Genomic DNA, 24,769 nt, shown 5'->3' with positions numbered 1-24,769 from the left:
ACACACACACACACACACACTTTGGAGGCAGATCTCTGTGAGTTCGAGATCTACAATATAAAGTTCCAGGCTACCGAGGGCTACTTAGGAAGAATCTGTTAAAAAATCCTTTTTTTTCTTAAAGGAAAGAAAATTTCTACCTAGACACTAGTCAGAACAAAACTCAAAAAGGACGGTAGTCACAGAGAAGGCTAATGTATATGGTGGCAGGAGGCATTCCAAGTTAGAAGTGATCATGAGGAAGGGTGTATTGTCTCTTTAACTGGGGTCAGAGGGTCAGTCCTTTTGTCTCTTGAAGACTAACCTGAAGGAGTCTGGGATATCCACAACTCTTGTATTATATAAGGATAATAAATACACATCTCATAAAGGTTGCTGTGAAGAGCATACTGTGCTAATTGATAGAAAACGCTTAGCGCGGTACCTGGCACACAGTATGAGCTCAGTAAATGTTGGTCGTTCCTTTCACTTTATTCTCTTCGCTCTGCTTGCTTTCCACCCGGCTTCATTCATTCTTTTCCAAGGACATGCAGGGGGCGTGTCCTCCCTCCCGCCGCTTCCACTTAAGCCCCGCCCCCCGGCTCTTCCCGGATTGGCTCCTTGGAGGCGGAGCCAAGGGAAGAGCCCATTGCGGCTCGGTGGGCGGGGCGCATGCGCGGGTTGGGCTGGGTGGAGGAGGAGAGGAAGAGCTGCCGGAAGTAGGCGGTGGAGGTGGCGGCAGAGCTGGGCGCAGCTGCCAGGGAAACCGAGGCGGGAAGCGCGGCGGGCAGACCCTCAGCACCGGGGGTCAAGTGTGCGTCCCGCACGCTGAGGCCGAGAACTCGCTCCGCCTAAGCCGCTTCTGGGGTCCCGCAGCCTCCGCGGGTCCCTGCCTTGCCCGAAGCCCGCCAGGGGGCGCCGCGCTGAGGGGCAGCGGGGCGGGGGGCGGACGGCCCTGACCCCGGGGCGGCTCGGGGTCAGGCGGGAGGACCGCCTGGGCAGGGACCCCGAGACCTCAGCCCAGGACCCAGGCAGCGGTTCTTGGGGGCGCAGGGGGCGCGTCGCCCTCTGCCCCCGCCGGCACCCTGGCCATGACAGGCAAGTCGGTGAAGGACGTGGATCGGTACCAGGCGGTCCTGGCCAACCTGCTGCTGGAGGAAGATAACAAGTTCTGTGCTGACTGCCAGTCCAAAGGTAACGCGGCCCGGGCGCCGGTGGGGGCCCAGCTGCGGGGCGGCGGCGTGGCGGTGGCCTGAGTGGGGAGGGGGTTCTGGAGCTCAGGGGCGAGTCCTCTTCGTGTGACAACGCGAGCCACCCTCGCTCATGAGCCTGCTGGGTTTCCTCGGGCTCCGAGTTTGGTGTGGGCGAGTGTGTGTGTGTGTGTGTGTGTGTGTGTGTGTGTGTGTGTGTGTGTGTGTGTGTGTGTGTGTTTGTCAGCGTCAGCGATGTGGGGATGGTATGGCGGGGGTGGGGTTGCCCGGTGTGTTCAGGTGAGAATGTCTGTGTTGCAGACTCTGAATGGCTTCTAGGCTCGCTGTCATCCAGAGCTGGCAGCCTTTCACTTGGCAAAGCAGTGGGTGAGCTGCAGTGTGGTGGGGGTGGGGGTGGCGAGGAGGAAGGTGAGATGACGAAGAGAAAAACTGTCGAAATGATATTTAAAGGTGGCATTCCTTGCTATCTGCTATTTCGTTAGCAACCCCTGTCATTTTACCACCTCGTTGAGCTCTGATTGAGTGCTTAAGTGGCTTTCTTCACCGAGGTCGTGTGCACTGAGAAGCTGCCTTATGCAGTGACACAGTGCGGATTTCTAGATAGTCTAACCTGGGCTGTGGAGGCCTCATGCGTGTGTGGCAGCGGAAACTAGCAGACCTGGGCTGTGGTGCAGGACCCATTCAAGCAGGGAGCAAAGGAAGCAAGGAATTCCCCCAATTTGTTATTTTCTTGGTGACTACACTTTTAGAGGTGAAGTAGGAAGGGTCGTGTAAATTGGCCACAACCATTTAGCCTTTGCTTTCTGTGCCCGTAAAGGTTCACGCTGTGATACAATTAAAGGTCGACACGGTAGAAAAATTTACTAGTGACATATTTCTACCTGTCTTTGTAGTTTCAAGCAGCAATGATTGGGAGGGAGTGTTCACTTTAGTTCATTTCCTAAATTTGCCATGTAGCTTGTGGGTATAAAGTAATTGAGAACATTCGGGTGTGTGTATGTGTTAATGTTGAGGAAAGCGGCAGATACTTAACCCATGCTGCATGTGATTCTGGTGTATTTTAGAGTAAGGTTATGTAAGGAGGGCACAAGAATGATGATGCATTGATTTAGACTCCTAGTAATAAATTTAGTGACCTCTATCAGTAGGCGAATCAGCGGACTGTTAGGAAGCAGGTCCCCACATCTCCCTCCTCAGCGTTCAGCTTATGCTGAGGAGTTTAAATTTCTTGTAGGTTGATTCTTGTTAGATCTATTGGAAGGTCTGGTCTAAAATGTAGGAGCATCTTCGTTCTGCTCAAATTCTCTAATGTCCTCAGTTGACGATTCCCAAGTCTCATCGAGGCACTCACTGAGTGAACATTGCCACATTCGGAGACCCAGATGCCGTTTTTGATGATTTTTTTTTAGAACCGCCCCCTCCCCTGTATTCATGTTGTTCTTTTACGTATTCATCCCAATAAATTATGCCATGTGGAAGAGAGAGGTTAACTTACTAGGTCATCCTCCAAATTCCCCATTGCCCTTTATTAATATCCTTCCTGGGTATAATCAGACAGAGAACTTGGTTAATTCCTGATGAGAACTAGTAACTGGGGCCTGTGATAGGGCTCAGTGGATGAAGGTGCTTGCCACTAAGACTGCCCACCTGAGTTTGATCCCCAGGACTCACATGGTGAGAGGAGAGAAGCGGCTCCCACAGATTGTCCCCTGACCTCCGCGTGGACGCCGTAGCACATACATGTGCAGTCCCCACAAAGCTAACGCATAGGAGGTAAAAAACAACCACCACAAAGCCACTGCCTGCCACCAACGCTAAAACCTTGGGTCCAGAATGTTCTGAGGTGAGAAATGCCTTTCAGCACAGTTTGCCACTGTTAGAAAAGAGATGCCCGTGTGTCTGTCATCTCCCAGTTCTGTTAAACAGCAGGCTTTTGCTGAGGCCTGTTTATCTAGCTGCAGAATGTGCAGCCCAGTCTGCTGGTTAACCCCTCCTTCGTTTTGTTCCTCTTTTCCACTTTCAGATTTCGTAATGAATACATAGGCAGTCCTCAGAGGGTGGGAAAGAGAGACATTTGCATCAGTAGACCCTGACCAGCTCAGCCCTGATAAAAAGGACCAGCAGTTGTAAGAAGAAATAAAAGACTGTTCACTAAAATAAGATTTGGGTTTGAGTTTACTTTTGATTTTTTGGGTTTGTTTTGTTTTTTTCTCTTGTCCTGTTCAGAAAATTGAAAGCTCACCAAACACGGTCTGGGGAATGTTTGTCTATAAGTATTTAGTGTGCCGATGTAACCTGGGCTATTGACCAAGGGATACTTTTGTAATGTTCCAAAATAGCTCTTTGACAATGACTTCTCTTTTTAAAGTTTAATATTATGTTTTTATTTATTTATTTGTGTGTGTGACATTTCCACCATGTGGGGGGGGGTGAATTCAAGTGGTCAGACTTGCTGGCAAGCACCATTTCTTACCCACTGAGCCATCTTGTCACCTGACGTTTCTGTTTACTTTCAGGAAGAATTGTGCCTCATAAACATTTTATTTTTATTTTAAATCTTATGTGTATGTGAGTGTGGTGTCCCTGGGCGCCAGGAGAGGGCGTTGGATCCCTTGGAACTGGAGTTACAGGTGGTTGTGATTCCCCTGAGGTGGGTGCTGGGAACTGAACTCAGGCCTTCTAAAGAACACTATGAACTCTGAACCACAGAGTAACTTTTCTAATACCCTGACTCTTCTTTTTAACATCATGTTTAGGAGTGACACCTGTTAGTTGATCCTTAAAATAACATCATTTAAACATTGGAATAGAGACTAAGCAGGCACCCTTCTCTCTTTACTCAGTACAAGGCCTGTTGAACCAGGTTCCCCAATATCCTAGACTGCTTTGACACTGCTTGGTTTAAAATACAAACAAACAAACAAAAAGATGCCGATGGTTAGTGGTTGTGTCACACACCTTTAGTCCCAACTCTTGAGAAGGGAGGGAAGGCAGGTGGCTTTCTGTGAGTTGGAGACCAGCCTGGTCTACAGAGTGAGTTCCAGGACAGCCAGGGCTGTTATATAGAGAAATCCTGTGTCAAAAAACGAAAACAAACAAAAAGTCACAATGTAAACCATCTGAGTGGCTAAACCTGTAACCCTGTAAATCAGGAATCAGAGGCAGGAAGGAAGAAGTTCAATTATCCTTAGTTTGAGGCCACTATGTGAGACCCTGCCTCAAAATGCTGTGACTTATGACAGCACCCAAGTTAATGCCTAAATGGACTGACTTCAGTGGTCATGTATTGACCAATGTCGGTACATGAGTGTTGATACATGAGTAAGGACGCAACCAGTTACCAGATATGTCTCTGGTAACTGGCTGCTTGAGACCTGGCTTCATACTTCTGTGGTACTTGGGGTCACAGTGGCCCAAGGCTGGGCCTTTAGCTCCACACTCCAGCTGTTTATGAATGTGCTGGGATCAACCCATTCAGAGACTTTTTTTTTGGGGGGGGTCCATCTGTCTGACTCGCATACTCCTGTCCATCATTGAGTCATTACCAGTGTCAAGGTTTGTGAGAAACAGAGAGCTGTTTAGTGAGCAGAGACATGTGACAGGTTTGTGGAACATATGTGTGAGAGAGTCTGCTGTCTTGAGAGCTTTGTTAGTTTTTCCCGTCTCTCTCTCTGTCTTGTCTGTGAAATGTTTCCCCTCTAATTACCTAACCACTGCCTCTGTTTCATCTTCTCTGTATATTTTCATTTAAGTAGATTTCATGTGGTTTGAAATTAAAAAAAAAATCTAAAAGACAGCAGAATGAAAAGCCATTGTCCTAAGGTGACCCGTACTCACCTCTATTCTCTTCCTGGGTATAACCACTGTTGGCCGTTTCTTACCTGTCCTTGTACCGTGTTTGAAACAGGCTGGTCTTGACCTGTAGCTGATTAAATGAACTCTTGTCTTCCTCCTTGAGTTACTCCTGCTCTGCCTCCCCAAAGCTTGCACTGCAGGCATGCACCCTCGTACTGGATTTCTTACCTTTGTGTTTGACAGATTTACATAGCTTTGGGTGGACCAGAACCCGCTATGTAGACCAGACTAGATGTAAACTTGCTGTGATCCTCCTGTCTCTTTCCCAAGTGACTTGCCTTACCTGACTTTCATGTTAAATGTATGTGTGTGAGGATCTACATGTCTCACAACATATATGCATATGTGCGTGCACTTTGTGTAGAAGCCCGATGTGGACACTGGTTTTCTTCCTCAATCAATCTCCAGTTTGTGTTGAGATGAATCTGTCGCTGATTCTGGCTAGCCTAGCCACCTTGTCCTGATGACCCCCGTGTCTGCCTCCTGTACACTGGGATTTTAGTGTCTGGCTATTTTTGCCATTGTTGATTTTATTTATTTTATCTTGATTTTATTCATTGCATTTTTTACTTTATAGCCTTAAAATACTCTGGTTACTGGAAGCCACAGTTACAATGACTCACAGTAATCCCCTGGTCCTTAAGCCAAAACCATTTCCTATATATGGAGTCCTGGCAGTTTTGCAAATGTGCTTGACAGGACCCTTGAAGGTTGTCTGCATGTTTCCTGCTTCTTCAAACATGTATGAAAGATTAGGCCGGGGAGTTCCTTTGTGTGAAGGTTTTCTAATAGCTCTAAATCTTAACCTTTTAAAATTAAAAATGTACTACATTTTAATTGCATGTGTGCATATTCACCTGCACATGCTACAGCACGTGTGTGAAATTCAGAGGACACCTTATAGAAATCAGTTCTGTTTCTGCTGTTGATCCTGGGACTGAACTCAGATGGACAGATGTGGCAGGAAGGTTGTCTCACCAGCCCAGTGTTAACTTGAACATTAATTTTTAGCTTTCCTTTTATTTGCTTTATATTAATGGCTACACCATTGTTTCTTTTTTTTTTAAAGATTTATTTATTCATTTATTATATTTAAGTACACTGTAGCTGTCTTCAGATACACGAGAAGAGGGCATCAGATCTCTTTACAGATGGTTGTGAGCCACCATGTGGTTGCTGGGAATTGAACTCAGGACCTCTGGAAGAGCAGTCGGGTGCTCTTAACCGGTGAGCCATCTCTCCAGCCCTACACCATTGTTTCTTAATATCATTCCTTAGAACATAAACTTTCCTGTCGATTCTAAGTTATTTTAGCTGCATGACTGTGGCATACGATAATGCAGGCACGTTTTTTTAACCTTCTTAAGGTTAAACTCCACTAGAGGTAGACAGAATTTCTGCTTCTCACTTCCAGCATTCTTGCTGTTATATCCTCTTCTACCTGAGGTCAAATATCTTCTGAGCTTTTACAGTTGGCGCATCTTAATTTTCATAGTCATGATTACAGTACAGGTTTTACTGGAAGTAACTTATCAGAGCTACCATTAAATCATCTCATACTATCAATATGAAGGCTGTTTCCTGTGAGACACTTCGTGTTTATTCTGCTTTCCCTCTAAATTGCACCCTGTGGCAAAGAAGAAGAGTACAAGCACTGTAGTGTGTGTGTGTGTGTGTGTGTGTGTGTGTGTGTGTGTGTGTGTGTGTATACACATTCAGTAATGTATCCTAAAGTGGGATGATCAGGAATTCAAGATCATCCTGAGGCAAACTAGACTACATGAATCCCTGTCTTAAGAGACCAACATAAACAACAAAAAACACCCCAATAAAACAAAAGTTTTAATTACTCTGTGCCAGACATAGTGTGCAAGGGACATATGGTAGGATTCAAAGATGAGGTCTTTGATCTCAAAGGTTTTATACTCTAATGGGCAAGTAGATGTATAAATCAGATAACCATGGCATTATGTCCAGGAACAGCAAAAGCACCGAAGAAGGCAAAAATGGTTTCCTCAGGAAGTCACAGCTTTAAAGAGGCAGTTAAGCTGCATCTGAAAAGGGTACACGGGGTGTCACCAGGTGAACTTAGGGAGCTGCACTGTAGGAAGGGGAGGCAGATATGTACAGAGCCTCTGCTGTGTGTGTGTGTGTGTGTGTGTGTGTGTGTGTGTGTGTGTGTGTGTGTGTGTGTTGGTATGTGTGATGGTGTGTGTGTGTGATGGTGTGTGTGTGTGTGTGTGTGTGTGTGTGTGTGATGTGTGTGTATTATTTAGGGTGATTTGACTATTGTGTGAGGGTTAGGATTTGGTAACTAGTCAGGGGCCAATAAAATTCCACCTTTCCAGGTGACTTTTTATGGCTCTGAGATTGTGAATATGCTTGATACCTCTTGTATACATCTAGCACTGTAGGTCCATCTGCTTCTCTAGTGAGAGTTAAGTCTCACAGGCATGAAATGCTTGGTTGTTGCCAAGTAGTGATAGAGGTTTGAGCATTGAGCCTGCATCATCTGTGTGGCAGTGTATGTTCATGGATACACGAATTTCTCTTAGAAGAGTCTAAAATGCCAGCAGTAGAGTGCTGTCACCTCCACAGAGTACTGTTGTTTTTGAAGCTGGACAAGCTCTTATGCTTAAGCAGGCCACGTGTCAAATATTTGCCTTGGCTTCTTGATTGTGTAAGGTGCTTCCTTGGTAGCATATCTCATTTCCAGATAAATTAGAAAACTACCTCTTTTCTGCCTTTGTCATCTGATGTCATTATGGGATGTAGGTGGCAGCTTTCTTGGGTACAGTTGTCTATATAACTGTTCATCACATGAGTCATTGTCTGTTTCTGTTCTGCCTGCGAATTCCAACCTGAGCAATTGGTGGCTGTGACACAGTGTTCATTGCGTACATTGCATCCGTGTTTGCGGACTCTGTGCTGGTGCTATGGAGAAAGGGTTAGTGACATATTAAGCAGTTAAACTCTTTCTTTTTTTTTTTAAAGATTTATTCATTTATTATATATAAGTACACTGTAGCTGTCTTCAGACACACCAGAAGAGGGCATCAGATCCCATTACAGATGGTTGTGAGCCACATGTGGTTGCTGGGATTTGAGCTCAGGGCCTCTGGAAGAGCAGTCGGTGCTCTTAACCACTGAGCCATCTCTCCAGCCCAGTTAAACTCTTTCTTCAGCTCTATTCCCAATAAAAAGATGTGCAGCAAGAGTCTGTCGAATTCACACACTGGACATTCGAAGCACGTTGGGTCTCCTGTTTAAGCAAGTACTCAGTTGAAGTAGACGGAGTAGTAGAACTTTCCTGGAGGGAGGCAGCTCAGCACACCACACTGAAAAGGAAGGAGGGAAGCTCTGTGATGCAGAACACTTTTTTTTTTTTTTTTTTAAGATTTATTTATTTATTATATATAAGTACACTGTAGCTGTCTTCAGATACACCAGAAGAGGGCATCAGAACTCTTTACAGATGGTTGTGAGCCACCATGTGGTTGCTGGGAATTGAACTCGTGACCTCTGGAAGAGCAGTCGGGTGCTCTTAACCGCTGAGCCATCTCTCCAGCCCGATGCAGAACACTTTAAACTCACTCATTTCCCACATCCCTCCACTGTTAGGACAGTGATCCTGCATTGGCCAACTAATTGTTTTTGTGGTCCTGGGGATTTGGCTTCTCACATGTCAGGCAAACACCCATCACTAAGCCATATCCTCAGCCACCTCAATAACCCATTTTGTAGGTAGGGTTTTTCTGTGTAGTCCTGGCTAGCTTGGAATTCCTATATAAGAGGAAGCCTCAGACTTGTAAAGATTCTTCTGCTCTGTTTCCTGAGTGCTGGGAAACAAGAGTGTGTCACTATAGCCAGCCTCCTTTTTAAACTTTTTGAAACAGAGCCTCTCCAAGTTGCCTAGGTTGGTTTGAACTTTTGAACTTCCGGTCTCAGTCTCTTAAATTACTGGGATTACAGCCCTGTGCCCCTAGACCCACACCTAGCTCAGATCACTTCTTTTTCTTTTCCTTCCTTCCTTTAGTTCATCTTCCCCCCCCCCTTTTTTTTCTTTTCTTTCTTCCTTTCTTCCTTCCTTTCTTTCCTATTTTGAGACTGGATCTGGTGTTTCCCAGGGTGTCCTTAAATTCAATATGTAACTGAGGGAGACCTTTAACCTCTGATCTTCTCGCCACTTCCCCAGTGCTAGGAACAGGCAGGCAGCCACACCTGACTCACATGATGCTAGGAGTCGAGCTCAAAGCTTGATTCATGTTAGGCAAGAATTTAGTAACCGTACTTCATCCCCAGCCCACAGTTAACTTCTTAAATTGTGATTTGCACACTTGAAGTGTCCACTAGCATGTAAGCCCACAAGGAGAAAGACTTGGGACTATGTTCACTTACCTTCCAAGCAGTGATAGGGTAAGGTCAGATGAAGTATATCATTAAATGAATGAATGTGTGAATCTTTTCATCTGTACTTACTAGAAGAAAAATTTTATAGGACATGTGGATAAAAGAAAATTATTTTCTAAAAAATAGTTTTAAAAATATGTTTGGTGTACCTATTAGAGGGTCTTCTCAATCAAGGACCAGTTAGGGAAACAAACCTGTAGTCAGGGAATTGGGTTCAGCTAAGTGGCCGCTGAGATCCCAGGCATTCTGTGGTATCTAGGATCTACTGTGTGGCTAAGGAAATTAGAAAGTGTCAGAAGCCATGAGGTCTGATCCAGAGCATGGAAAAGAATTGTTGGTGGCAGCTAGAACCCAGGCCAAATAAGAGAGCTCTGACTTCTTTCCCTCTTTTTCCTCTTATCCTTATTAGGATCTCTCATTGAGGGAAATTATGCAGAAACCCTTTGACAGGGCATGCTGGGAAATGTAGTTGATTCCCTATGATGGAATAGAGTAAGGGTGGTAGCTAAGCTCTGGCAGACACAAAGGCACCGAAAACTTCTTCAAGATGTGATGGTTCCCTGTAGTTATTAGGGAAAGGGTTCACAGGCAAATGTGGACAAGAGATAGGAACCCGCCTCGTGCACTTGTAAAGGAGCCTAACTACTGTCGTGGGAAGCAATGAGACAGTAAGTCCTAGTCTGTAAAGCTGTGTGACAGGTTGAAACTGCTTGACTGTTGTTCCACCAGCAGCTGTGAGTGTCTATCATTTCCTTACTCAGAAAATAAGTTCCCCCGTTTCCAGTACTCAGGAGCCCAGGGTGTAGGCATATGTATTGCCTCCCTCCTCAGCTGGGTGAGGAGTTAGTAACGCCAATATACAGAGTTTTGTGGCAGTCTTAAGACAAGGCATAGCTTGATCTTTCCTTGACAGTCAGGCGCTGCAATGGAGTTCATTTTCCCTCATGCCATGTGCTTCTTTATCTAGGCTTGTCAGTGAGTGGTTGGAGGCTGGTGTCTGCTGTCGCCCAAGAACTTGGGTTAGGTTAGTCAGTACTGGGTGATAAAGTCTCTGTGTGGGTTGAGGTCAGCCTGGTCTACAGAGCAAGTTCCAGGACAGCCAAAGCTACACAAAGGAACCCTGTCTGGAAAAGAAAAGTGACATCACTAAGTCTGTTCTCTTTTGCACTAAACCTGAAAAGTACATAGTCTTGCAAGGCAAGTCACTGCTCCATGTAAAAGCAAAGCTTGCCCGGTACGGCTGCTAATTCTCTTCCTGACTATAAGAGCATTTGTGTAGGCGATCCCAGTTCAGCACTTTCTACAAGTGCTTTTTCTGTGAATCAGGTCACCTGCATTTGGGCTCTGATCATGTTAATGGCTTTGGTGGAACTAGGCCAGCAAATGGTTTCGGTGCAGTGTGAGTATGTTTGTTTTGGGGCTGTTACTTTCCACAGATTAAGGGAATGTCATTGTTTTAAGTTGTCACCAACTATGAAAATCACCTAAGTTTCATTCCTTTTTTACTTTTCTCTGAAAAATTAATTTCTTTTTGACAGGCATTCTTGTAGTTCACAGGTATAACTAAATGTCGTTTGGGTTCTATTTATTTACTTTTGAGACACGGTCTTGCCATGTAACTCACTGAGTAGCCCAGGCTGACCTTTAACTTGGGGCAGTCCTCTTATCCAAGGCAGTGAATGCTAGGATCACCTGAGGGATCCACCATGCCTGGCTTAGGTTTTATACTTTAAATAAGTAAGTAAATAATTTTGAGGAGGCTGAAACAGAGCCTTGCATAGTTCAGGCTGGTCTCAGATTCCCTACATGGCTGAGGATAGCTTGCCCTCCTAACCATGCTATCACCACCTCTGAAGCACCAATGCTACAGGCACGCACTGCTGCAGCCAGCTTTGAACATTTCCCCAGAACACCAGTTCTCTTCAGCTAGAATACTTGTCTCTAAAGGTACATCTTAAAGGCACATCTATGCTTTTGTAAAGTTTCATGTTTTATAATGATAATTGTTTCTCACTGTCTGACTCTTCTTTTTCTCAAACTTTCTCCTTCCCTACCCTACTCTTCTGGATCCTGTATTTCCCCACAGGCTTTATGGATGCTGGTCCATTGAAGGCTGAACGGCAGGTCCTTCCCCACGGAAAGCCCTAGAGATGAGCCAAATTCACGTGTGGCCATGCAGCAATGTAAGGTTGCTGTGGGGGTTGTATTCAGTGGTCAACTCTCCACCTTTCCCACACTCCCCCCTGTGAGGCTGTAACCTGCCCTGGAATCCTGTGGCTTGTGGAGGAGTAGGATTTTCTTTTGTTCCTTCTTTTCATTGACAGTGAACATAGACGTTGGACAGTTTTTGCACCCCAGGTTAGTTTTATATGTGTAGAGATTATAGTTTTAAAACACAGTAGGTTTTACAAGTCCATGCAGAAAGATTTTGTTCATCTTTTTCTTTTTTCTTTTTTCTTCCTTCCTTCCTTTCTTTCTTTCTTTTTTATTTTTTAGCATCAGCTCAGGTTTTACAGGAAATGTATTAGTCCTAAACTGGATCTTTTTGGCCTTCTGTTACTGTTTTCTCTCCCCCAGCCAAATGAATGTGTATGGTCCCGATTTGTGGTGCACAGAGGGCAGTAAAGGACTCAGGAGGGAGGATAATTGTGTCCCAGCATGGTGACTGTAGCAAGTAAAGTATCTTTCCCTTTCCTTTCTTCAGAGAGCTCTTTCTCTTAGTGTGCTTTCTGTTGCCGTGATAAGTACCATGACCAAAAGCAACTTGAGAAGAAAAAGGTTAATCTGGTTTACATGTCCCATAGCCCATCTTTGAGGAAGTTGGCAGGAACTCAAGCAGGAGCAGAGGCAGGGTGTGAGGAAAGCTGCTTACTGACTTGCTTCAGGCTCACATTTAGTTACCTTTCTTACATGGTCCTGGAGCTCCTGCCCAGAGGTGGCACTGCCCATCATGGGCTGGGCCTTGGAACATCAATCCACAATCAAGAAAATACCTAATAGACATGCCCACAGACCAGTCTGCTGAGGCATTTCCTCAGTCGAGCGAGGTTCCTTCCTGCCACATGATTCTAGCTTCTGTCAAGTTGACAAAACCCAACTAGCATGCTGTCTTTTGCAGCAGTTGTTAGAGGAGGCTAGACTGTAAATCCCCAGCCTCTCTCAAAGTACCCGTCTGTAGCTGTGGGTTCATGTGCTTTACCTTGTTTCCCCAAGTGTACACAATTTGATGTTGCTTTTAACTTCTTCCTCTTTTCTTACCTGACTGGAAGTCCCCAAATGTGTGGATTTAGAAATTAGTTCTCTTGTATTTTTGGCTATGACTTGAAAGAATTTGCTTTAATATCACTTTGACAGTTCTTTTGTTCTTATGCTGTTTTTTGTTTTGGTTTGTTTTGGCTTTTCCATACAGGGTTTCTCTATGTAGCTGTTCTGGAATTCACTTTGTAGACAGGCTGGCCTCAGACAAAGAGATCTGCCTGCCTTTGCCTCCTCTAAGAGCTAGGATTAAAGGTGTGTGCCACCATGCCTGGCACTTCTTAAGCTTTTGAAAACTCGTTTCTTATAAGAACTTTCTATGTAGAGCATGAGGTGTTAGTCTGCAATCTGCAGCCTCCAGGTCTCTGTGTTGCTGTTGATACTTTAGCTCATGTGCTAACTGACAGCCTTTAGAGAAGAGCTAGCAAGGACCCTTGTGCTTGCCAGGTTACAGACAGCAGGGCTATTGGAAATGAATTTTAATGTTAGAGCAGACTTGATAAAGAAAAAGAATTAAAAGATTCAGTCAGGCTCTCATGCCGGGTTGAAAGTGTATTTACTCAGAGTAGCTGCTTGGCACAGGGCTTGGCTTTGTCACTCTGAAAGTGGGCATGAGGAATTTGGCAAGAGGAATTACTGCAGACAGGGGAAATCTAAGAAAAGGTCTTTCCTTGTAGTGGGGCTTCTGTGTATTCCCAGCTCTTACAAGAGAGCAAGGGCCATCTTTAAATGAAGCTTTGGAACCAGGGGATGCAGTTTAGTTCCCCTGAGTATCATCCCTGGGTACGAGCCATGTCTGAGCAGAAGCAGCTCAGCACAAGGGACTCGGATTGAGGGTCTGTATTATGGCAGAGTGAAAATAGATCCTCATTTCATTAGACTGCTCATGTATTTAAGGGGGAGGGGAAGACTTGTTGCCATAGGAACAGACTCCTAGAGCAGGGTTTTGCTTTTTTTTTTTTTTAATCTTATGAGATTTATGGAGTGGGGAGGTGCACTTATTTTCTGAGCATTAGAAGCTGTTGCTTTTAAAAGCAGAGCTGAGAGCCGCCATTTTTTTCTGACTATGGCACTTACCATATTCATAATAAAATAATTGGCAAGTATGAAAAGCCAGAATCATGCAAATGATAGCTTCCAGAATTCTTACTCTTCATTATTTATTGTTTGTACTTCATCAATTTTTATGACATTATTATTTCATTTAACATTTATTATAGGTATTTCGATGACATTAAAAATATGTAAACATATTTATTTATTTATGGATAAATGCATGCCCCATCATGGGAGCATGTTATCTTTTATGTAACAGTAAATGCTTTCAGTTTTCATCATTATAGATAATAGTGCAATGTAAATTTTTGTGCTATATTTGCACAAAGCTGTTATTTATGTTTTAGTCTGAGTAGTTATGGGCCCCCTCTAATTTAAAGAAGTTGGGTGGCATCTCCTGGATTGGAACCATTGGAGATGATTTTGCTGTAGGGGCTGCCATTCTGAATTGCCTCACTGCCGTAGACATCTGTTGAGGCAAGGAGTGGAGACCTGGGAAGTCCTGCTAGCACAGGGCAGCTTTATGTGTCACATCACAGCGGGCTGGGTCAGCACGCCATACTCTGCCTATTGGGAGAGTGTTGTCTCACCATGATTAGTCCCTTAGGTATCCACACATACTTCCTTCACTCAAACCCATCTACTGGGAAGGCGGATTAGAGGCCCTACTGTGCTAAAAGGAGAATAATAATTGCTACAATTTTTTGTTTTTTAAGCAAGGGCTTTCTTAGACTGTAAACAAAGACAATGGACTATGTCTCTGTGTGCACAGCTGATGCACACTGGCTGGCAGCGTCTCTGTGCTTACCACAGATGGTGCTTTTCTGCTGCTGTTTGCTCAGATCGTCGTATTCTTCTGGTTTGTAACAGTCCCCTTCACACTATTCACTTGGCTGCTTGGAGACCTGTGACATTCTAGGAAGCTGAGAGGTGACTCTCGTGGCTGCTTTGTGGTAATTGCTTCTTTGCAGCTCTTCACTTGTGTGCTCCTGGCCTCTGTACCACATGAAAGCTGGAGCCTGTCAAGAAGCTGATCCCTTGCCCTCTGTAGGAAATTTCCGTGTGACACGTCATCTGGGGGAAAATGTAGCCAGGGGGTGAAACTGGAGGCTGAAATAGCAGTGCTTTAGCCCTTTTGTGGGATGGGCGTAAATATTTAGACACTGTTCTGGTGGAATTAATAATATCCTTACAGCAGTTCTAGAAGCTCTCTTTGTGCCCTCTGAAACACGTTTGCTTAATTGAAGAACCTTGCCCTGACTCCTTGGAAGCTGTGATTAGTTTCTTAGAGTCCTATCCTAGTCTCTGGGCACAGATCCCTCAGCAGATCTGACTCTGTAAGGCTAGCATCTTTGCCCTTCCCCATGCTAAATCTTTCCATATGCCTGCCTTGTATTTGTTTCTGATGTGTCCAGCTTTGAAACGCCATGATGGGTCTTCTGTGTGAAAGGGCAAACCTTTTGATCTCCTCCCTTTTTAGGCAGGGCTGTTTAGTGACTAGCATTCAGCATTTGTGCTTTGATCCCAGAATTAATTTCTGTGCTGCTGTTTGTGGAGAAATCAAAGCTGTCTAACTTGTTTAGATATGGATGTAATTTGGGCAAATGGCATTGTTTTTCTTTGTGTTTGCCATTGGTTGGGTCTCCTCTGCTGTCTGGGGAAAGCTTTTTGTGATCCTTTTGGATCACAGAAGTCATGTTGGCTCAGAAGGTTTGCTGTAGAGCTGCTACCTGGGTGAAAAGCCTGTGCTTTGCTGGGAACAGCTCTTGCCTGGCTCCTAGTCCTGCAATCCAGGATACTTGTCCTTCTAGGTTTCCTCTTGAGGAAGCGGTGGAAGTGGATAGAAAGACACGAACATGTCTTCACGCTTAGTCTCCCCTGCTGCATTTGCTAGCTGCACAGTCATGTTACAAAGAACACCCGAAGAGTGAGGCATTACTTCAGTGAGCATCTCCCATTTTAGGGATAAGACAATCCTAATTCCAGTTCAACTGATGATGACTTCTTTAATGAACTTGAACTCTTAGACGCTCAGTTTCTCTATCTCTGTTTGAACTAGAGAATCTCTAAGGTTCTTTCCAATTTTAGAATTGTACATTTGTATTAGTCAGCCTTCTGTCACTATATGGAGAAATCCAAGGCAGTTATCTAATAAAAAGAAAAGGCTTGGGGCGGGGAGGGGGGGTGCTGTTAAGAGGACTGTCTGGTTTGCAGAGGTCCCAGATTCAGTTCTCAGCACCCAAATGGTTATCTGTAACTCCACTTCCAGGGGGTCTGATGCCCTCTTCATGGCCTTCATGGGCACCAGGTCATGCACATGATCCACATGCATGCCTGCAGGAAAAACCCACATACACATACAATAAGTAGTTGGTTTTTTTTTTTTTCTTTTTTTTTTTTTAAGAAGAAAGGTTTGTTCTGGTTCATTGTTCTGGAGGGTCCATCCATGACAAAGACAGTAGTGCACCATGACTGCAGCATGTGGTTTGGCAAAACCAGGAAACAAAACAGAGAGGACGAGACTAGGCTCTCACAACCCCCTCTGAGGGCAGTCAGGAATGAAGACTTCTCAGGAGGCTCCACTTCTCATATGCTACACCATCTCCCTGGGGTGCTACTCTGAGGCCAAGCTTTTGATACATAGGCCTATAGAGCACCCATCAAGTTATAACTTGACTCTAAATGCCTGTCTGTCACAGAACAAGAGGAAACTTTCTGCAGAAGTGGCATACTTTCCTATCTTGCCCGTTTCACTCTAAAGGTTTAAGACTGACGGCTCTAGAGCAGCACTTCTTGACCTCAGCACTATTGACATTTTGGAAATTCCTTGTGGGGATTGCCCTGTGTATTTTGGGCATTTATCAGCAGCACTCCTTGACCTCTGGATGCCTAGCACATTTCCACCTCCTTCCTGTCAGTTGTGACCCCCAATAGTTTCTAGAGACTTCAGGGTTCTCCCTTTAAGGAGAAAGCACTTTGGCTGGGAACTGTAGGTCCAGAGGGACAAGGGTCAGACCCTTGGGCTGTGGGTGGACTTTACTATCCCAGCTGTTCCCCTGTGGCTTATTTCTTGTTTATCAGCAGGTTTGTATTCAGTGCTTCCCTGTGCAGGAAATGCTAACACTTGACTGTGAAAGACTTAGATGATAATACCAAGTTTTGAAATATCAGGTGCAGCTGGCTGGCTTTGAAGTGGTTATGTAGCTATTAGCCCAGCCATTCCTCTCTCCTCATCTTACCTCAGGCTGCTGTTATGGCTGACTGAGGTAGTGACTGACATGCAGGAAAGCAGTTCTTTGCAGAGACTATCAAGTCAGCAGTGTGAATCATGGGTCAGGACTGGGTCTTGTGTGAGAATCTAGTGCTATGACAGTTAGCCCTTCAGTTACCAGTGAAGAAGTTTAACTTGTGGTCATTGGGTAGAGGGAGAGGAATCCATCCTACAGATAGAAAATAGAAACCTCATCAGTTTCCATGTCACCTTTCTCTAGTGGCCTCTTCCAAAACTGTGTGCCCCCCTCCAGTGGGCATGCTCTCTGAAGTTTTCAGGGTCTCTCCCCTTACTCTTCAAGATTATAATGACATCATTTCTTCCTTCCCTTTCCTCCCTCCAAATCTCCCCTTATAGCCCTTCCTGCTCCCTTTCAAATTCATGACCTCTGTTTTCACTGTTATTACATATACATGTGTGTGTGTGTGTGTTTGTTCTCTCTCTCTCTCCTAAATGCAACCTGCTTAGTCTATATAATGTTACTTATATGTATATTTTCAGGGCCTATCTATCTATCTATCTATCTATCTATCTATCTATCTATCTATCTATCTATCTATCTGAGACAGGGTTTCTCTGTAGCCTAGCTATCCTGAAACTTACTCCTTAGACTAGGATGGCCTTGAACTCACATTCACCTTCCTCTTCCCGAGTACTGGGATGTAAGGCATGCACTACCACAGGCTAGGTCAAACTTTTTTTTACCTGTTAACATTTGCTATAAAATGGAAGTTTAGGAATAACTTTGAATTTTCTCCCACTGACTCTCTTTAAATTCATTTTTCACTGGGTCAGATACAGAATGGTGCATAGTAAAGTAGGCTGTGTTTCGTGGACATCCTTGCAAGGGTGCGCTGGGATCCCAGCACCATGGTTCTGACACTTCAGCCTGTGTTAGTCCCTGCCCTGGGGTTCTGGCAGGCTTTGCTTCTAGTCCAGCTGAGCCTTTGCGGAGTAATTGCCCACATGGTGCCAATCGTTCGTACTGAGGTAGTCCTGCTGTTTGGGGCCCCATGAGGTAACCACCTTCCTGACCCCAGTGAAAGCTGCTATTTTTTATTTCCCCTTCCCCTTTGCAGAGAAGCTGGTCTCCACCACCACTCTTCTAGCTTATTCACACATGCTTTAATCTGGGTCTTTGTATAGAGGGAATTGCTAAGGTTCAAACTGTCAAGGGCTAGCCAGGGACAGGAAACATTGTAGACATCTGGTTCTCTGACATTCTAGGTGGCATGTTTTAACTGTACCGTCCCTCTATAAAAAAGTCATTTTTACAATAATGTTCCTACTAAGTTTTCATTTCTTTCTATTTTTTTTTACTATTTTATATCAGTTTTTAAAAATACTTTTAAGGTAATAATCTATAGACATAACTCTTTGGAAAGAACTCTTAAAGTTATGATAAAGATGCTGAAGTGTAGCTCTCCACAGTTGATGGCTTTGGCAGGGGGTGCAGGTGGGGAAGGACTCCATTTTCTTGAAGGGGATGGCCATTGGGAGTTTGACCATGTTCCAGTGGGTATATGGGCAACACAAATTGGAATTTTTTCTTATTGTTCTTTTTGGGGGGCAGGGGTCGCAAGGGTTGGGAGGCGAGTCTGAGAGGACTAGGAAATGAGTGGGATCTGGATTCATGATGTGAAATTCCAAAATAATAAAAAAATTATTTAAAAACATACATTTTTAAATGTCTATGAGTATTTTGCCTGCATGTTTCTAAGTGTACTGCATACATACCTGGTACCCACAGAGACCAGAAGAGAGTACTGAATCCCTCAGAATTGAGCCCAGGTCCTCTGCAAGTGTTCTTAACACTGAGCCATCTCTCCAGACCTGTTCTATGAGCTTTTTTCCCCCTCTTCAAGGTTTCATGTAGCCCAAGCTGACCTCAAATTCTTGATCCTCCTGTTTCTACCCCACAAGTGCTAGAATTACGGTCATCACCTGCCTTACCTGGCTTAGGTTTTATGGTTTTATTTCTTTTCTGTAAGAGAGGGGGGTGGAGGAGGAGGAAGAAGAGGAGGAGGAAGAAGAGGAAGAGGAGGAGGAGGAAGAAGAAGAGGAAGAGGAGGAGGAGGAGGAGGGGAGGGAGAGAGTGAGAAGGCACATACATGTCTGTGTATACATGCCGTGGCACACTCCTGGAAGTCAGAGGTCAGCCTCATGAGTTGGTCCTTGCCTTACACCTTGTTTGAGGAAGAATAGCATTGTTCACCTTGCGTACACCAAGCCAACCTTCAGGGATTCTCCTGTCTCCACCTCCCATCCTGCCGTAGGAATAGTGGGGCTATGATGTGCTCTACTACATCCCACTTCGCATGGGTTCTGGAGATTCGAACTCATGTCATCATCTCACCTACACAGCAAATACTGAACTCTCTACCCTCACTCCCCATCTAGCCATTTTCCCACCCCTAGCTTAGGTTTCTGTTTTTTTGAGACAGGGTTTCTCTGTGTAGCCTTGGCTGTCCTGGAACTCTGCTCTGTAGATCAGGCTAGCCTTGAACTCACAGAGATCCACCTGTCTCTGCTTCCCAAGTACTGGGATTAAAGCCATATGCCACCCCACCCGGCTGATGGCTTAGGTTTTTAAGAGTTATCTAAATAGAAAGTTTTGTAACCTAAAGGAACTGACAGACAGACAGACAAAACCCAACATTGGAACAGCTGTGGATGAGTGCCCAGGAGAGGCAGTGAGAGTCACATCAGTGAGAAGAAGGCTTCTATGGAAAGCAGCCTGGAGCACGGACTTCATACATGGTTTACCAGTAGAGAGAATGGCTTCCCAAAGGCTTCTGGGAGAAATCTTCAGCCAATCCAGAAAGGGCAGGAAGTTGTGCAAGCCTTTCTATATACGCATCAGGGAGTGCCTGGATTGACCAGTCCAGGTGCTTTTCCTCCTGATTCACCCTTCTTCTAGTCCCAAATTTCCAGCATCCACTTAGTCAACTCTTAGAACAGTAGGCAAACTTCACCTCCCAGCTCACATCTGGTCAAGGCCTGTTTTCCTTTTCCTTTCGAGTTGGCTCCCCTGCTGAGAGTCTCCGCTGTCTTGGTCCGTGCTCTTTGCTTCTGTCTGGTGTTTCTTGGGGATTGTAGTTCAACCTGTCTCAAGGCTCCCAATTTCAAGCTCACCATCCAGTGGTTCCCTTGAAAGTTCTTCACTCCTGTGCCACTTGTCGGTGTTCTGGATTTTAGACTCTGGGGATTGAAGAGCTTTTGAGGAGTTTTTTTTTTTTTTGGTTCTTTTTTTTTTTCCGGAGCTGGGGACCGAACCCAGGGCCTTGCGCTTCCTAGGCAAGCGCTCTACCACTGAGCTAAATCCCCAACCCCTCCCCTTTCCTTAATATATGTCTTCTCTTTATTTTTTAAAAAATCTTAGCACATACTAGAATTTCCATAGGAAATGCCAAGAGATTTGGCCCTATCCCAAGGTTTAAGATATTACCACCACAGCCATGCACGGCCACACAGCTAGAAAGACTTTTTTTTTTCTTTGTTGCTTGGGGTTAAGCCCAAGGCCTCAATTTTTTAAATTAAGGCATTACTGACATGAAAATTGCATACATGTACATGAGTTACAACATGGTGTTTCCACATGAATAGCTGTAGATTTTTGTGGCAGATAGGAAGCTCTTGTGGAATCAGTAACTCACCACACCCAGGGGCCCCTCGGTCTGATGCATTCTGTCACAAAATCAGAAGAATGCCTTAGGTGTCTGTGGGTAGGAATTACCCTCTTGGGCTCCTCTGGGTCACAGGAGCATGACTGCTGGTACAGTCTTAGGAGAAAGTGATGTCACTGTTGGAATATAGAAATGAGAAGAGGGGCTGAGGAGATGGCTCAGCAGTTAAGAGCACTGACTGCTCATCCAGAGGTCCTGAGTTCAATTCCCAAAAACCACATGGCGGCTCACAACCATCTGTAATGGGATCCGATGCCCTCTTCTGGTGTGTCTGAAGACAGCTACAGTGTACTCATATAAATTAAATAAATAAATCTGAAGAAGGAGGAGGAGGAGGAGGAGGAAGAGGAAGAAGAAGAAGAAGGAAGAAGGAGGAGGGGGAGGAGGAAGAGGAGGAGGAAGAAGAGGAGGAGGGGTAATAAGTATTGGTTCTAGAAAGGCCCAGACCATGGAAGAATTAATGCTATACTTAGTTGACAGTGGGAGTCCAGGTACATAATCTCTGATAAAATGACCATCAGAGCATACCTTGCAGGATATCTTTTTCAGAACCAACAAAAATATAAACTAGGACCTTGCCCTTTCCTTTTTGAAGTTTGAAGACTACATTTCAGTAAAAATGGTACTGACTGGTTGGTTCCACAGTTACTTATCACCTGTATAAGCATTAGTAGGTATATATACTAATTACTAGTCCATACAGCCTAACCTACACTAATTCTACTTACCTAGCAATAATAAACAAGGGAGATAAGACTGATGTGGAGCTAAATTATTGAAAATTAAGTACTTTAATTTTTATTTTTTGTTTATTTTTTTTATTTTTGAGACAGGATTTCACTGTGTAGCCTTGCCTGTCCTGGAATTCTCTCTGTAGACCAGGTTAGCTTCGAACTCACAGAGCTCCACTTGCCCAGCCTTTTGAGTGCTGGGATTAAAGGTGTGCACCACCACAGCCTGGTTTAGAACTTTAATGTTTTGTTGGTGTTGCATTTTAGGATGTTATTGGGTGTGTGTGCTAGAGATTCATCTCAGGACTTCCAGCATTCTGTGCAAGCACTCTACCATGTTTATTCCCCCTTAAAATGTATTGTTAATATTGTTTTTATTTTTTTTTTTTACTTTAAGACACTGTCAAACTAAGCTACTCAGGCAAGCCTTGAATTTGCAGTCTTTCCGCCTCAGTGGCTGGGATTACAGGATTGCAAGGAGCTGGTATTTTAGGATCACACCACCAGACCTAGCAGCTAATGAATTTTAGAGGCAGTATAACGATCTTTCACAAGAGCTAGATTTTAGAGATAATCTAATCTAGGCAAGGAAATTGACTTGCAAAGAATTAAACTGACTTAAAGTCGGGTAGCATAGTTCAGATAACACTTATCTTTAGCTCTGTGGATTGCAAGGATCAGGCAGATAAATCAGATATGTACATACATGTTACTTGACTAGTTTAGAGCATGTACTGGGTTGCCTAGGGTTAACAGAAAATTCCTGGTTGATCTTCCTGGGACGTTGGCTGTTGGATTGCTTTGGACTTGTATTCCTTTCTGAAATCCTTGTATGTTTTTCAGTGCTATTTCCTTTTGTGGCCCTCCCTGGTCTAGAGCTGAGGAACGTCAAGGGAGCTTCACAGTTTGTAAGCAAGGGTACCACTTGGGAAAGACTAAGAATCCTTCTTTTCTTGTCATAGACCTCACTTAATTTCTTGATGTTAAAAGTTTTCAGGTGTTTTGAGAAAAGTGCTGTTGGCTGCTGAAATAGGTCTAGGTCTATGCTGGTTATCATTCGTCAGTAAGTGTCCAGCAGTGTTCTGTTTCATTAACCTCCTTTTCCTAGTTACCGGTAAACGTAAGTTGCCTCGCACCTCCACTCAAGTTATAGCAATTCAGCTGTTGTATCTGTTCTTCTTGATTGACCACCTTGATGAAGCTGACTCAGCTGGCTTGGAGTTTGGTCGAATATGAGAAGTGGAGCTCTCCTCTGCTTCAATCTCCTAGCCTTCACCACTGTCTTGCACGTTTCGTGTAGGAGAAGTGAAGAGCAAGCTCTGGGAGATGGAAGTGGTCCAGATAGATGAATGGAACTCGCCCAGAGCAAGCCCCTCTGTAAGAGTGTGCCATCTAACAGTAGAACCAGTTAACTTTTGAGATGGTCCCTAACTTACTTGTTGCTTCAGAGCCAGGTGATCACCTGAAGCAGTGGTTCTCAGCCTTCCTACTGCTGCAGCCCTTTAATACAGTTCCTCACACTGTAGTGACCCTCCAACCATAAAGTTATTTCCTTGCTACTTCATAACTGTAATTTTGCTACTGTTATATATTGTAAATATCTGATGATATTCAGGACATATGCTACAAATTAGTCATGCAGCCTCCGTGAAAGAGTCATTTGATCCCCAAAGGAGGACCCACAAGTTGAAAACTACTGACCTGAAGGGTGGTCCCCTATTATCTAGTGGGATGGCTGGTTTCCCAGGTATCTAGTGATGGGTGGTATCTAGTGGGTTTCCCAGGTTCTTTGTAATTCTGATCTGTTTTTTCTAGTGATTTATTATTTATATTGACTTTATGTGCATTGATGTTTTTGCTATCACATATGCACATATGAGGGTGTCAAATCCCCTGGAGCTGGAGTTAGCAGACAGTTGTGAACTGCTGTGTGGGCGTTGGGACTTGATCCTGGGTTCTCTGGAAGAGCAACCAGTGCTCTTAACTGCTGAGCCATCTCTCCAGCCCCTGAACCTGACTTTTTAACTTCTTAGTGTAGTACTCTTCCTCATCCTTTAAGTGACCTGAGAAATGTTTCTGTTTTCTTTGTCTTAGACATTTAAGAAGTTTAGCTTCTACTCTTTTCTTGACTTGGTGTGTGTAGACCGTGTCCCTGTTTGACAGATAGAAACATTCTTGCAAGATGGCCCCGAGGGAACAGGGTGTTTCTCTTGTAGAGCATTCTGAGAGCAGAGCTTGATTGAGCAAGCCCTATTTTAGTCTCATGGTTCCTTAAACTGCTTGTGTTTACAGAAGTTACTGCTTACTGTTTATTTTGGAATAGGGAACTGGATGGATACTTTTTTGAATAAATAAAAGCAGACTGGTAAATATACTTCTTGTAGCCTTACTTAATTTCCCACATCAACCATTGATCAGGAAAATGTCTCATAGACTTACTTACAAGCTAATCTTATTGGAGCATTTTCTCAATTAAGATTCTCTCTTCCTAGATATGTCTAGGTTTGTGTCTAGGTTTGTGTCAAGGTGACAAAACCCAATGAGGACATTATCACATTTAAACTAGTGCCAGTTCTAGGCTCATGAACTGAATTTGACTGTTTTAGTTTTATTAATAATTAATATGTCTATAACTTGATTATTTTGCTCGGCATTTTCATTTACTTGTTCACATACACATTTGCAATGTACAAGCATGTGCACATAAGCCATGGCACACATACAGAGGTGGAAGACAACTGGAAGTTAGCTCCTTCCATCATGTGGGTTCCTCATCAGTCTTAGCAACAAGTGCTTTACCTGCTGGGCCATTTTACAGCCACGTCTGGCTTTTTTAAAGCCATTGAATGATAATCAAGCAGCATGAAGTTAATCTTCTCAGTCTGAATGGAGTAGCTAGGACATTAGTAAAGCTTAGAGACGATTAACTAAAGGAGGGAGACCCTACATGTGTGTAGCAGTGTCCTAGAGGCTGTGGGCCCAGATAGAATGGAGGCTGTTTAGTGCAGGCATTCCATCCCTCCTTCCTAACCACCATGGTGAACTGTGCTGTTCTCTCTTCACCATGGTGGCTAAAACCTGAATGAGTCTGTGAGTCAAAAAAGATCATTCCTCCCTAAGTTGTTACGTTCTTGACAAACAATGACAGACAATGTCATAGTGCTTAGAAAGAGTCTAACATAGGAAAGGAGCCCCTTCCCCTAAAAAATTCACCTACAGTGTGGAGAGTATAGCTCAGTGGTAGAGCTCTGACCTAGCTTGTGTGAGACTCAAGCTGCAGTTCTCAGGGAAAAAAAATCACCTCCAAGTCATCTG

At 44.3% G+C, this 24,769-nt stretch overlaps 1 protein-coding gene across 2 annotated transcripts in view; it reads left to right on the top strand.

Annotated features, from left to right (window-relative positions):
• The first annotated feature begins 668 nt into the window (after positions 1-668).
• Positions 669-24,769, top strand: part of Smap2 (small ArfGAP2) — a 46,420-nt gene continuing 22,319 nt past the window's right edge. Inside the window, exon 1 of one of the 2 annotated variants that reach the window (XM_063287432.1) lies at positions 669-1,173. In XM_063287432.1, the coding sequence (XP_063143502.1) occupies positions 1,071-1,173 (103 nt within the window). In that variant the 5' untranslated portion in view covers positions 669-1,070. The remainder of the gene's footprint in view (positions 1,174-24,769) is intronic. The other variant, NM_001100669.1, reaches the window with a different exon arrangement.

The sequence above is a fragment of the Rattus norvegicus genome, chromosome 5 (assembly GCF_036323735.1).
Source record: "Rattus norvegicus strain BN/NHsdMcwi chromosome 5, GRCr8, whole genome shotgun sequence".
Lineage (NCBI taxonomy): Eukaryota > Metazoa > Chordata > Mammalia > Rodentia > Muridae > Rattus > Rattus norvegicus.
This window is presented reverse-complemented; position numbering and strand designations above follow the sequence as displayed.